Raw genomic sequence first — 12,756 nt, forward strand, 5'->3', positions numbered from 1 at the left:
GTTGTTGAGTGGAAGCTGTGAGCGTCAGGAAGCTCCTTTTCCCTTGAGAACCAACTAACCACTGAAGAAAGTTGAAAATGAGCCCTTTGAGAAACGCTATTAAAAGTAGTAAAAAATTGCAATTGTGCAGATGATGTGCTGCTGTGTGGTTATTCGAATGCTAATGAGTTTGACATTAGGGAACTCAGAGGGTTTACAGCTACTCCCTTATGTGATTTAGGTCTTTATTGGCAATCTTTGAGAAAATAAATGGAAAATGTATTGCTAATAAATACATAACATGATAGGATTTTAGACAAAAAGGTGCTAAGTTTCAGGCTTTAGAAAGAGCTTTGTTCACCAGCATAAATCTGTTTTCAGGGATCTTTTTGTTTTAGGTTTGTGTGTTGCAAACAAAGAGGAAAAGGCAGGTGGGAAGCTTTAAAACTCTTGTGTTTTTTTAAACTGCTGTTGAACTAGAATAATGAAAAAAAGGCTTATGAGGGTAAACAACACCTTCTCCAGCAACTTATTGGTTATAATAGCTTAAAATCCTTTTTGCTGCTGGGCTCCTTGTCATTCCCCCCTTTCCCGCTATGCTATTTTGTTGTCTGTTTTGCTACTTGATAAAGTTTTATTCATTTTAATTAAAGTAATTGATAGGATTTAAAGGCAAGACTTGATCTACTGAGAATCAGACATAAGTTAGCTGTTAAATAAATCCCAGTCACCCTGAAACAGTCTTCCAGTTTTTCAAATGACATATTCAAATTGTATTGACAAGGCTTCATCAAACTTTGTCAACTGCATAGACAAAGTTTGAGACTGAAGTTCCAAACATTGGAGGATAAATTTTGCCATCAGGCTGTACTGTATGTGCTAATCATGCATGCACTGACTAAATACACTTTACAGCATTTCAAAAGGAACTCTGAAGTTTTAAGTGCTTCTAAACTGAAAGGAAGTCATTCTCGTCACCAGGGGCAGAAGTGGCAGTGATAGACTGTATGCAAATAACCGAGCACAAAGGACTTGATTTCCATAGGCACCAGTACTCTGAACTCTCACTAAAGTCTTCAGGAGCCATAGGTTTTTCAGCACTTCTGAATATAAGGCTTGCAGTACTGTACATCCACATATCCCTGCTCCTGCAGCTCATCTTCACTCAAAGCGCCCCTTGATTTCAGTGGGAATTTGCTCAGAGAAAGGCTGTAAAATTGGGATCAGGGAAACTTCCTTCCTTTCCTTCAGTTTGTTTATATAGGAAACACTGGCATAATGCAAATATTTTAAAATATTAGCACTTTTAAATAATTAACGAACACTCAGCAAATTTGCAACTAAAGCCTGCAGTAGTTTAGAATACATCCCATTCCACACCAGCTACCAAAACTTTGTTTTTCTTAACAAGGAGTTATAAGAAATCTCTGAAGAGACATACTTCTGTGATATAAAGGCATAGATTTGTATTTTTAAATATAGTAAAATGGGAAACTTTTCTTGCTGTGGGTCAAATTCTTAAGCTTTGGATGAGTGCATTAACACTCTAGCCAAAGGTAGTTTAAAAAGAAAGTTGATTTTTATTTTGCCCCCTTTAACAGCAGCACCTTTTTGTGTGTTTACAGTGTAACTCGACAATACTATGCAAGAAAGTGGTGCACCTGGATATTTTCCCCACTTGATGTAAATCAGTCCCACTTCATCTGTGTTTTATGTAGTGTATCTGCATTCTTTCTTTCAGAGAATGAATTTCAGGATAGTTTGTTAAATCAGAAAAGGTACCTTGGTCAGAGTGACGGATTTGGTCATTTGGAATCTGCACAGAATTTCACCCGGAAGCAGGCAAAGGTGGGAGAATTCATTCATGAAAATGAACTTCAGTCAAAGTATGTTTCTGTATTAAGCTCAGGAAAATATGTGATCTATTTGTAGCATTGCTATTTCCATTGCAGATGTGTTTATTTTGGCTAGTATTTAGAATATACCAGTGTGCAGGACTCAAGTATAACAATGTTTTACCATAGTCAAATATCTGAACATTTTAAATAAGTAAAAGTTCTGCTCTTTAGTTTCATAACCCAACTCTGTCTTATGAATTGGCAAGATGCAGAAATATTTTCTGATCTCCACAAACCTTTCATCACTGAAAATATGTTTTAAAACATACCATTTTTATTTCGCTTGAAAGACATGACTTATGTTGATAAAATATCTGATTTGATAATACATGTTGATTTTATTTTTTTTTAAATCCTTCTTTCTATAAGATGGGGGCACATGCTTTGTCCCATTCGTTAGGTATCTTAGTAGTTTTCTCTTCAATGTAATTCACAGTTTTTTACAATGTTGTTAAAAGAAACAATTTTTTCACCAGGTGTAGTCTAAGATATAGAAGGAAGATATCAAATTCAACATTTTTCAGGTTAAAAAGCTCCTAAATGTGAAAAAAATAGCATCACATTTCAGCTTGAATCAAGCAATCTTTGTGCAGGATAAATTTTATAAATTTGTGCTAAAAACACAAAGCTGGCAGTTGCCCTTTAATTTCATAAAGCTGTGACTCTGCCCTCTGATGCCTTGGTAGAGCAGACTAATAGAAATCCTTGGCACACGTTGGTTACCTAAGGGAATAATGGAACTATTTGCTGTAGTCGTTTGGCAAAAGGACATAAACATATGGCTTTGGTTTATATTCAGCACTGCCAGTTGTGCAAAGTTGCATGGATGAAGTATACAACAGCAGTGACAACTCAGAAATCAGAAGTGAGAATCAAAATAAATCATCCTCATTACCAAGCTATCCAAGCTTGTCTCTCGTCTAAGGTTTGTTTTGTTGCAGTTCATTTTCAAGTATTACGTCCCATATGAAAAACACCTTACTTCTCAAAAACATACCTAGCATTTGGCCCTCTGCATAAGACCCTGTATCCTGGATGGATTTCATATTATGTAATCTGCAACTGAATGTGCTTTCAGCTTTAGATTTACTGTTTGCACTTATTTATTTTAATTATTGTGGGAGGAACACATTTAAAGCAATCACTTCCATGCCAAACAACTTTCTCATAGAGTAATCAAGGATAGGATTATAAGGTAAAGGAACATGTGTCAAAAGCAAGGACATGTTGTCAAAAAGGAGTAATCACATGCCTTCTGAAATGGTCTTGAAAAGCACTCTCTAATGTGTGTGTATGTGGTTTTTTTTCTTCCTGTAGATTAAAAAAAGTCCTCGTCTGTTAGATTCATCAACCTGAGATTAGGCCTCAATACAGGCACATCCCTGAAAATTATGTAATTGTATCTTACTCTATCAATATTCTAACGTATGAAATGTTTCTTTTTCACTGCACAAATCAGATTTCTGCATAGAGAGTAGTATATCCGTAGTAAGCTTCTCTAGAATTTAATATTTTGGCAGGGTCATCAGAAATTATATTAAAATGACAATAAGACTGACACAAACCTAAAAAACCAAAAGATAGTCAAAGGCTGGTGCTCACTCTTCAACCTACTTGAGTTTTCCCTTGGGATTTTCTTGTTGTTTGGTTTGGTGGCTTTTGGTTTTGTTTTATTTTTTTTAATTGCCATAATAATTTCCTGTTTGTTTGTATGTTTTAAAAGGTAGTTTCTATTAAAGAAAAAAGAAAGAAACACACAACCTCAGCGCAAAGAGCACTGACAAGACAGAGTTGTCACAGTTTATTATTTATTGTGGAAGGATGAGTAATTTTCACACTTGTTAGATCATCATGGGGCACAGTACTGCACACATATGCTACTGGTCACAGTGCTTTGCAGAGTCTGACTTTGTAATGGTTGACTTTTCATGAGAATACTTGGAGCCCACCTGCTAGTAAGTTCATTAGAGATAACACTGCATGATTGCCTAAAAATAATAGTCCCATTTTAAAATATCATGACAGGAATGGAATTAGTTCTTGTCACCATTGTAAATCAAAAAATGGAGAGAGAGAGATTCTCTTAAAAGTATTCAGAGGGACTTTTTTTAATAGGAAAATGATTGTGCCAATGGATCCTAGTGGTCTGTTGTATGAAAGCATATTTATCAAACATCTTGAATAAGTAATAATAAATCTTTTAGCTCTGTTTGCATGTGTATGTATATGAGAATTGGAATGTATATTGAAATATACACTGAAAATGTGTATGCGAATAGTTAATCCTAGGGCTGCTATTTCTTTCAAACATATCACAATCAATGAAAACTTGCTCTGGACAAGTTGTTTGGCAAGTTTGCTTTTCAAAGTCAGAGGTATTTTTAGTTAAAAGATGTCTTGGAATCTTCTATTTATTTGGACTACAGCTAAAACTGGGGATGGTTTCCTTCCTTTTCTTTCCGATTTTATTAAATATAATCTGATGAAAGGTTGCAGCCTGCCACTCTAGGAGTCTCAAGCTCTCTCAGTGAAATTCATCCGTGAGCAGAAATTAAAATAGGACTTAAGTGGTGCATAGACCTTGTGCTAGCTCTCCCCAGGAGGTGAAATCCTTGTTGCCTCACTCATACAAGTACTCACAAGATCGACTCACAAGTAATCTGATTCTCTGACACTTGTGTGAGTAAGGTGAGTAGGATTTGGCTGCTATAACCAGGAACACGGAAACAATCTGAATAGTAAGGGCAAATGCTGCTACTGCATTAATAAAGTCAGAGATTCTTGACTCTGTGCAATTGTCTGTTCGTAAAAATGAATTCCCTTTAGCGTTCAGATGTCCTGGTCAGTAACCCCGGTCAGTTTTCTGGGAGCATATTTACTGGTCCCAAATAACTTCATGTCCCAACCAATAAGCTGCAAAAAAAACCCAAATAGATTTTTGTTGTTGTTTTTGCATGTTGAGTACAAAAAGCATTAGTGAAATTAGTAATCTGTAACAAACTTTGAGGAAAACAGTTTAGTTAAGGTCAAAACAAGAACCTTGGCCTTAAAACATAAAGGCCAGGTATATAATTTTGTATATAAAATTTTTCTTTGGCTGTTTTGGCCATTTGGCTCTAATGGCCATGAGTGCCTTCTGAGCTGACCACTCTCAACTCCCATTGGTTTCAGCACAGTAAAGAAACAGGCCGTTAGTATATGTAGCAATAGCAAGATATGTCTCAAAACTGCTTGCAGAGGAAAAGGTTGGCTCTAAAGCTATTGGGCAGACGTTCGCATTTAGAACATTGTTTCATATTTTTTGCCATAGCTGATTAAAAGGCTGGAATGGTTAAGTATCTGCTGAGTGCTCTTCCACTTAAAAACAGAAGACATGAAAGTAAGAAACAATGAACTTTTTATTTTTGCCTTTGCCAATTTCAAATGATCTCTGGGGAAAAAAACTATCAAAAAACAATAAACATCTTCACTGGGACATCACCTGGAAATTTTCAGCTCGAGAAAGAAGGTAGCTGCAAAATATTAATTATTTTCACAGCTTTATCCATATTTATTTTAGTGTAATTTTTACTTTAACACGAGGGACTTTGGCGAGTTGAACCACTTTGCATGCAACAGAGACACTCGTAAGATGATGATGATTTTTGAATGCAATGTGCACTATCCTAAACAGGCCTAACCATTTTAATCTTAAACTGTTTAAACATCTGTCAGAAATTTAAATGATTTTAAAGAAAGAAAAGCAATAGAAAAAAATCACCAACGTTGATTTTATTGTTGGTTTTCACTCATTGAGTGGTTTTTAAATATTCATCATTGTGAAAATGCTATTTCGAACCAAGTAACTATTGTTCAGTAGAAGCAGAGGTACACCTTTTTTTTTCATAATTAAAAGAGCAGCATAGTGATTGGTCTGGTATTTATTATGAAATGATGACAAAGGAGTACCAGTGGTTTTAATAGTTTTAGCTTACAGGAGCTGTTGTTAATTTTGTCTGTAGAGTTGCAGGTGAAATAATGCACAATGGATAAATAGTCTATATTGGTTTAACTGAACATAATATATAGTGTGTTCTGGAGTTGTTTGTCTCAATAGACTACAGTAATCAAAAGTAATGAACCTATTATGTGCAGGACCTTGGAGAGTGTAGAATGGCAGTAAAAGTGTGGCACATAAAAGGTTTATTAAAGGAAATTAAAGTCCATCATTGCCACACCTGCTCCCCTATTATAAGTCTATGGCAGGTCAGTGCCTTCAATCACAACTCAGCATCAGCGAACAGAGCCATGTTTCCCATTACCATTGCAGTCACATTGCAACCCACTCATTTTCAGGTTTTGAGAATTGTAACAACTACTGAGAGCCTTCAGCCACTCCTAAATAAAAACCCCAAAACATTTTAATCCCTACTCCTAACAAGTATGGTCTGTAAATACAATCATATGAAATGTAATATTTTTGGTTTTACTGCTGCATATTTGATCACTATACATTTTAGTTTCAGATTTCCCAAGCACAGGTAGAAGCAACAGCACTGTTCAAGTATTTATCTAATATTTTCAAATATCTGCTCAAGTTCTTTACTGTGTTCTCTCCTGTAAAGAAGTACGAGGTCATATGGCACATACCATGTGTAGTCATCTGTAAGAATGAGTTAGAAAAGGGCAAGGTTAGGAAAGTGTTTTCACCTTTAAAAGAGTTGACTCAGCCCGTTCTCCTTCTAAGTTAGATAAATTCAGTCCTGTTGCCTATGGGTCTCTCAGAGAAGACCTTGACAATGTCTCCATTGTCTGTTTTCCAGGAACTTAATATTAAAGCATCTTTACATCTTCAGAGCATTGTGAAAATGGTAAGCCCTTTCTTCAATGCCTCTGAGGGCCTGTATGCAGCAAAAATCAGTGCTGTTTTGAGCATCCCCTCCCTCCCTCCTGCATGAAGCCCCCTGCACAACAGTGCACAGTGAGACAGCAGGGAAGGAAGAGCCAGGGAATCCACTGCTACATGGATTTTTATCTTGCCACTTTTTGTAGCTAGTGGTGCACAAATGCCCATGCATAGGCTACTTCAACTATTGGAGATTAAGTGGTCTCCATGGAATGGCACTGCTGCTGTGTCCTGGCCTATGGGAACATAACTCTTCCTACACATCTCCCTACTCTCTGGTTCAGATACCAGAACCAGGTGCTGGGATCTGCATTTGAGCCTAACAAATTAATCAGCAGAATAGTGGATTCTTCCACAGTGAGTTTTATTATCCCCATTTTACAGACGGGAAAACTGAGTCACACAGAGATTCTGTGACTTGCTAAAGGACAAACAGTGAGTCACTAACAGAGATAGAATAAAAATTTAGGAGTGCCTGCTCTTTTGCATAGTCGTCTACACCAAGCCCCCTCTTGAAAGATCATACCCTAAATGTTTGATGATATTTTTGGAAAGATTAAAGATTGCCCTCATTATCCTTGGTGAAAATTACACTGTTGTGCAATCCGCTGTATGTCACTGTGACTCTCCACACCAAAACATCAAATCTTCATCTCTTTTAGAATTTCAGGGGGTTGTAATAAAATCCCTGGATTGAAAATCTGTCCGTACAATTTTGGCTCTGGGTTAGATCCAAGACCAAAAGGTGCATATTTCTGATTCTGGTTTGTATGTAGCCAAAAATGTCAAGAGAACAGCTGGTCTTACAAGGTTTCTATTATTTCAGTCAGAAATGTTAGGACAGCAGCTCACAATATTTAAGTGATGTGAAATCAAAACCTGAAACCTAGCCCTGATTCAATATCAAATAAGAATCCTAAGCTCTAGGTTGTCCATCCAAATCTGTGCATTGCCTCCTTGGCCCATTTGGTACCCAAGATGTAGTTCATTTCATTGGCAAAGTATTTCTTTGTGTGTATGTTTGCATGCATGTGTGTGTAAAATCAGCGATTCTTTTGGGTAAAAATCTATTTACGATGTTATTATTACTGCAGATAGAATGAAAAATATAGAATACCACATAGTGATGATGTTTCTAATATTGCTTTAGAGAGGTGTTTTAAAAACATTTTGCTGATTGTTTCATTTTAACAGTTCACAGTATATATCTTGCCTTTGATAGCTCAAGAAATAGTTCTGGTGAAGACACTCAGAAATGTCAACTTACAACATTAGCGCTAGGTATTTGCAGGTGCTGCTGATACTCTCTAGTTCCCATCCTCCAGTAAAGATTTAAATTTCAAATTCTGTTGTAGCAACCCCTGAAAGCAGCAAGAATAGCATTTCACAGTGTCTAATCTTACATCTGCAATAAACACCTGTAGGTATTGGCATCAAATCTTAAAGAGTAACTCTTACTAGTTGCTTGAGTGAACAAATTTCATCATTACAGATATCTCCTCTGGATTATTTATCAGATATTCAGAGATGAGTTTTTGTCTTTGTGACAGCATTATCAAGGCATGGTTATTCTCCTTTCCATTACTGTCTGGGCACTGGAAACTTTATAACACATTCTGAAGATTTTCTTTCTCAGTGGCAAAAAGGAACTAAAGATGTTGTGTTAATGTTACAGATGGATGCAGATGGTGAAGATAAAAAGCTGCGAACACGCTCAAAAGGAACCAAGGGTGAGTTAGAAAGCACGTTTGATGACCCTGTATCCATCACACCATGAAATATGATAGTTCCTGTGTACAGCCCCTAATGTGTAGTCAGAGTGTATATGGCTTCCTTAGGGCAGCTTTTTTAATCAAGCCGGGACACAGACTGCTGGCATTAAGAGGCAAAATGTTATTAGCTGTGGTTTAAAGGAAAGAGGAAATATTTTTCTAAGGTATGTTATTTTAATACAAATATTTATGAAAGCACATTAAGGATATAGTTTACTTTGTAAAGAAATGCCTTTCATCATGCAAATTAAGGTTTAGTAAAGGAAGCAGAGTTGCCTGAAGTTGAATGACGTCTTGCGAATAATATGCTAAACTTTATCAACCGGGTAAAAGAACAGTTTGTTCATTGCCATCAATTGACTATAAATGACCTGTATGAGGGCACAGAAGTAAACTTAGTTTTAATCAAAGGATAGTGTTTGTCTATTCTCTCTGAATGTACTGGGCTTTTTTTAAGTTGATTTTTATATTTAATTCTGCAAAGTTATGATTAAAAAGTTATACTTACTGCTATCCCTTCTCTTTTGGTAAGGAGCAGATGGGAATGCAATATTGCAAAGTAAACAGGCCCTTTATGATCTAAACACCAGGAAAACATGATTGACGAGCAATACAACTACGCATTTTAATTCCTAATGCTTTTTCTGATCCTTGATGGTGAGAAGAAAGTGAACATATGCACAAATAAACATAAAATTTTGCCTGCCATCTAAGCAAATTGTGCTTATAAAGCCTATGGCCTGATTTTCAGAGGTGCTGAGCACCTGCACCTCTCTACGATTTCAGTGGAGATTCTGTGTGCTCAGGACTTGTGACAAAGAGGCCATTAAGTACTTTGATGTATTGTCAAGGCTCAGTAGTCCTGGGTTACTATGAGTCTACCTGGCACAGGGGATAAATGCATTAATTTTATAACTCCAAGATCAAGTTGTGGCTGAGACCAAAAGTGAAAGTGAGGTTAGTGCGGGTTTTTAATCCCCTAGCGGCACATCACCAAACCACTGCAAATTGGTGGTCTCTGCTGATGAGAAGACAGGCAGTGAAACTGAAATCAAAGGGACTCTTCCCATTGATTTCAATGGAACCAGGATCTCAGCCCAGGACTGTGATGGCAGGTCAGGACTGAGATGCATTGGCAGAGATGTGTTAAAAACAATGCCAGCCTTTGCCCAGAAATAAAGAGGACTATGGCTTGAAAAATTTCCCTTAATTCTTGATGTAAAACTTTTAAAACAGGACCCAATACTGTTCCCATTGAAATTAACGGCAAAATTCCCGTAAACTTCAGTGGGGCTAGGATCAGACCCTAAACAGAGCTATTGCCACAAAGTAATGAAATTATTGCAGCACCTCTCAATGTCCTAGTGTGGCTTTTCTCGCTGTCCAAGACTGCTGGAAACTATCATCTGATTGACTGGGTCTCATTTAACATATTCTATTCAGTGTACACTCACACACACACACACACACACACACACACACACACACACACACACACACACAGGCTTAATAGAACAAGTGCATTTTCCCAGAAGTGGAACAACTGATACTAGCTGTGCAACATGAGTAATCGTTAGAACCACCTGTTGGCTCTGTCAATATGCTGCGTACCCTTGTGTGGGCAGGTATTTGTAAACACCAGCTTTCTTCATTCCCAAATCAAAGTACCACTGAGAAAAACAAAGATTTCTCATCGTTCTCCCAGTAATAAAAAAAGTGCCTTGTTGCTTTGCTGTGCTGAAGATTATCAGCTTTATCTTGTGCGGGGTTTATCTAAATTAACCCTGGGAATTACACATTTGGTCAACATTTTCCAGTAATAGTTACAATCCTGCAGTTAGCATGAAATAAAGAATCACCTGTGTTTTGATAGCCACTCCTCTGTCATCACAGAGGGACAGGTGCAAGGTTGCAGAAAGCACAGGACTGGAAATGTAAACTCATTCATTCATTCTCTCTGCTTTTATTAACAGTACAAGTGGACTCTATAGCTCAGGAGCTAAGGTAAGAACTCACATAGTTTACATTTTCTAGCTTCATTATCTGATTATACTGATGGATCATTCCTTATATGTAGCATATTGGATAAAATAAGGAATGCAGTAAATGATGCATTCATGTAGTGATATATTAATTACCCTACAAAGAGTGCTTGATGAAGATTCCCTATTTAAGTGAACCAAAAGTAAAAATGAAGGGTTATCAATAAACCCTCTCTCATCACAATTAAAAAGTAATACAAATTGGGCATGCTCCTGAGTTGTATTCTGTGCATATGCCTCCCTTGACTTTAGCACCCAGAACCTATTAAGTGCCCAGTTAATCCTCAGGATCCTTATACTGAGCATTCTATGAAATGTTGTTACCTTTATAGGTTTAGTTAATAACTTTTGCAAAATAGCCAGGCTTTGTAAATTGTTGTCAGCTGAACATGCATAATTTGTTTATTTGCCATCAGTTACCTGCTGAAGTTTTGTATTTTATTGAACTAATACAAAATAAGGCTGATCTTTTCCATATTTCCATACACCATGACAATCTGGTCAAAAACATAAATTTGACAGGGATCTTTCTGATCCTCAATAATTTGTTAAATGATTAACATCTGAATTATACATTTAACCATAATACCTGAGGATAGTGAAATAAACTGTCTGTTTAATGTTTATTTTCTGAAATTCATACATATTTTAAGAAATGTGTAGTGGAGTTTCCATTAACTGTTCACAAATCTCTCTCAGAACGAGCTATGGAATAACTACAAGTTCTTGAAGAGTAACTTCCCCAGAAGAAAAGCGCAATCAGTTCAGGTTAAATATTCAGAATAGAACTTTAGAACTTCAGATAGAAGCAAGTAGCAAGATTGATATATATGCAAAGGTTCCATCATGAAAAATATTGTCAGGAGATCACATTAGTTTCTTAGGGCTTTGTCAGCAATTATGACAAAAGGAGCACACAACAGCAGGTGGGTAAATACTGCAAAATGTCTTCCACAGTATTCACTGGAGTTTTTTAATGAATTCAATATGACCAAGATCAAACCTCTTCAACAGGCATGTGAACTAGTGAGTTTTATTGACATGTAGAAAATAACTGCTTGTGTTCTCATCCAACCAGAAAACAGAAACTACCACATGACTTATCTGGCCAATCACAACTAAGCAAAATAGCTCAACTTTTGAATGCTAAGTAGAGAATACTTACAGCAAGTTGTTTGCAATTGATCCATAGAATAAAAAACAAATGTTTGTAGAATAAACTTGAATGATGAGTAAATATCAGGAACTCCTAAGCTGTTTTCAGATATTCTGTGAACAGAAAGAAAGGCTAATTTATCAGATAATTATTTATTGTGAATTATTCACTCAACTCTACCACATTCGTCTGTACTGCTTCATGTTTCCTGAGATTTAGAATGTCTCCTTTTCCCTCTGTGCATCCCTAATTTATGCACCAGAAGGATGCGTTAATCTGAAGAGGCAGTCATCCAAAAATGAGGATGGTCCATGTGTTCATAAGAGAAATATGTTTGAAAAATAGAAGATGTGTAAGTTTCTTCAACACCAGGGAAGCTGTAATTTATGTATTACTAGTTTACTAGGTTTTCCCAAGCAATTTTGGTGTTCTCTGTGAAACACATACTATCTTAGCAACTTCCATGTCACATATTACTCTTTCTGCCAGAACATGAAGAAACATACACCTGTTTGAAATATAGTGATAAATATTCAAGGGTTTAATCCAACCTCATTATACTTGGAATTTTGGGACAACAAAACCCAATATTAGCACATGCAAATGAGATAGTTGGTGTCTAGTCAGATTACCGTGTGTATGTACAAATCAGATAACAAAACCATTTGAGCACAAAAAATTGTGTATGCAAAAATTATATATAATGAGGGAGGCATAGACTGTTTTTTGAAAATGTAGTGCATACATTTTAGTCTTGTTACTCTTACCTATGAAATTATAAAAGAACCATTGCAAATCCCCCCAGGAAATCAAGATTGAAAATATCATTTAATTTACTGGGTTTTAGAAACAGATATTTGGAACCTGTCTCTGTTCTGACCAACGTTCACAATGGTGTGTTGACTGGTTTAAATCCAAGCTTAATTAATTTACCCTTTCCCCTGGTTTATCCCATCTGACAGAGCACTTTTTCACTTCTTATTGAGTTTTTATTTTAAAGTGCCTTGGGATACTTCTGTATGAA

The 12,756-nt window shown here is 36.4% G+C and overlaps 1 protein-coding gene across 10 annotated transcripts in view; it reads left to right on the plus strand.

The window, feature by feature from the left end:
* The window catches only part of ST18 (ST18 C2H2C-type zinc finger transcription factor), a 119,975-nt gene that overhangs the window by 26,546 nt on the left and 80,673 nt on the right, over positions 1 to 12,756 (plus strand). For 6 of the 10 annotated variants that reach the window (XR_012157219.1, XM_073331199.1, XM_073331197.1 and 3 more), the window contains exons 2-4: positions 1,721 to 1,827; positions 8,438 to 8,492; positions 10,508 to 10,538. Coding sequence is in view for 8 of the 10 variants with exons in the window: in XM_073331199.1 (XP_073187300.1) it covers positions 1,721 to 1,827; positions 8,438 to 8,492; positions 10,508 to 10,538 (193 nt within the window). In the remaining 2 variants the exon portion in view is untranslated. Of the gene's footprint in view, positions 1 to 1,720; positions 1,866 to 2,768; positions 2,803 to 8,437; positions 8,493 to 10,507; positions 10,539 to 12,756 lie in introns of those variants that run through there. The other 4 variants (XM_073331196.1, XM_073331190.1, XM_073331195.1 and 1 more) reach the window with 4 other exon arrangements.

This window comes from Lepidochelys kempii, chromosome 2, assembly GCF_965140265.1.
Source record: "Lepidochelys kempii isolate rLepKem1 chromosome 2, rLepKem1.hap2, whole genome shotgun sequence".
In the NCBI taxonomy this organism is placed as follows: domain Eukaryota; kingdom Metazoa; phylum Chordata; order Testudines; family Cheloniidae; genus Lepidochelys; species Lepidochelys kempii.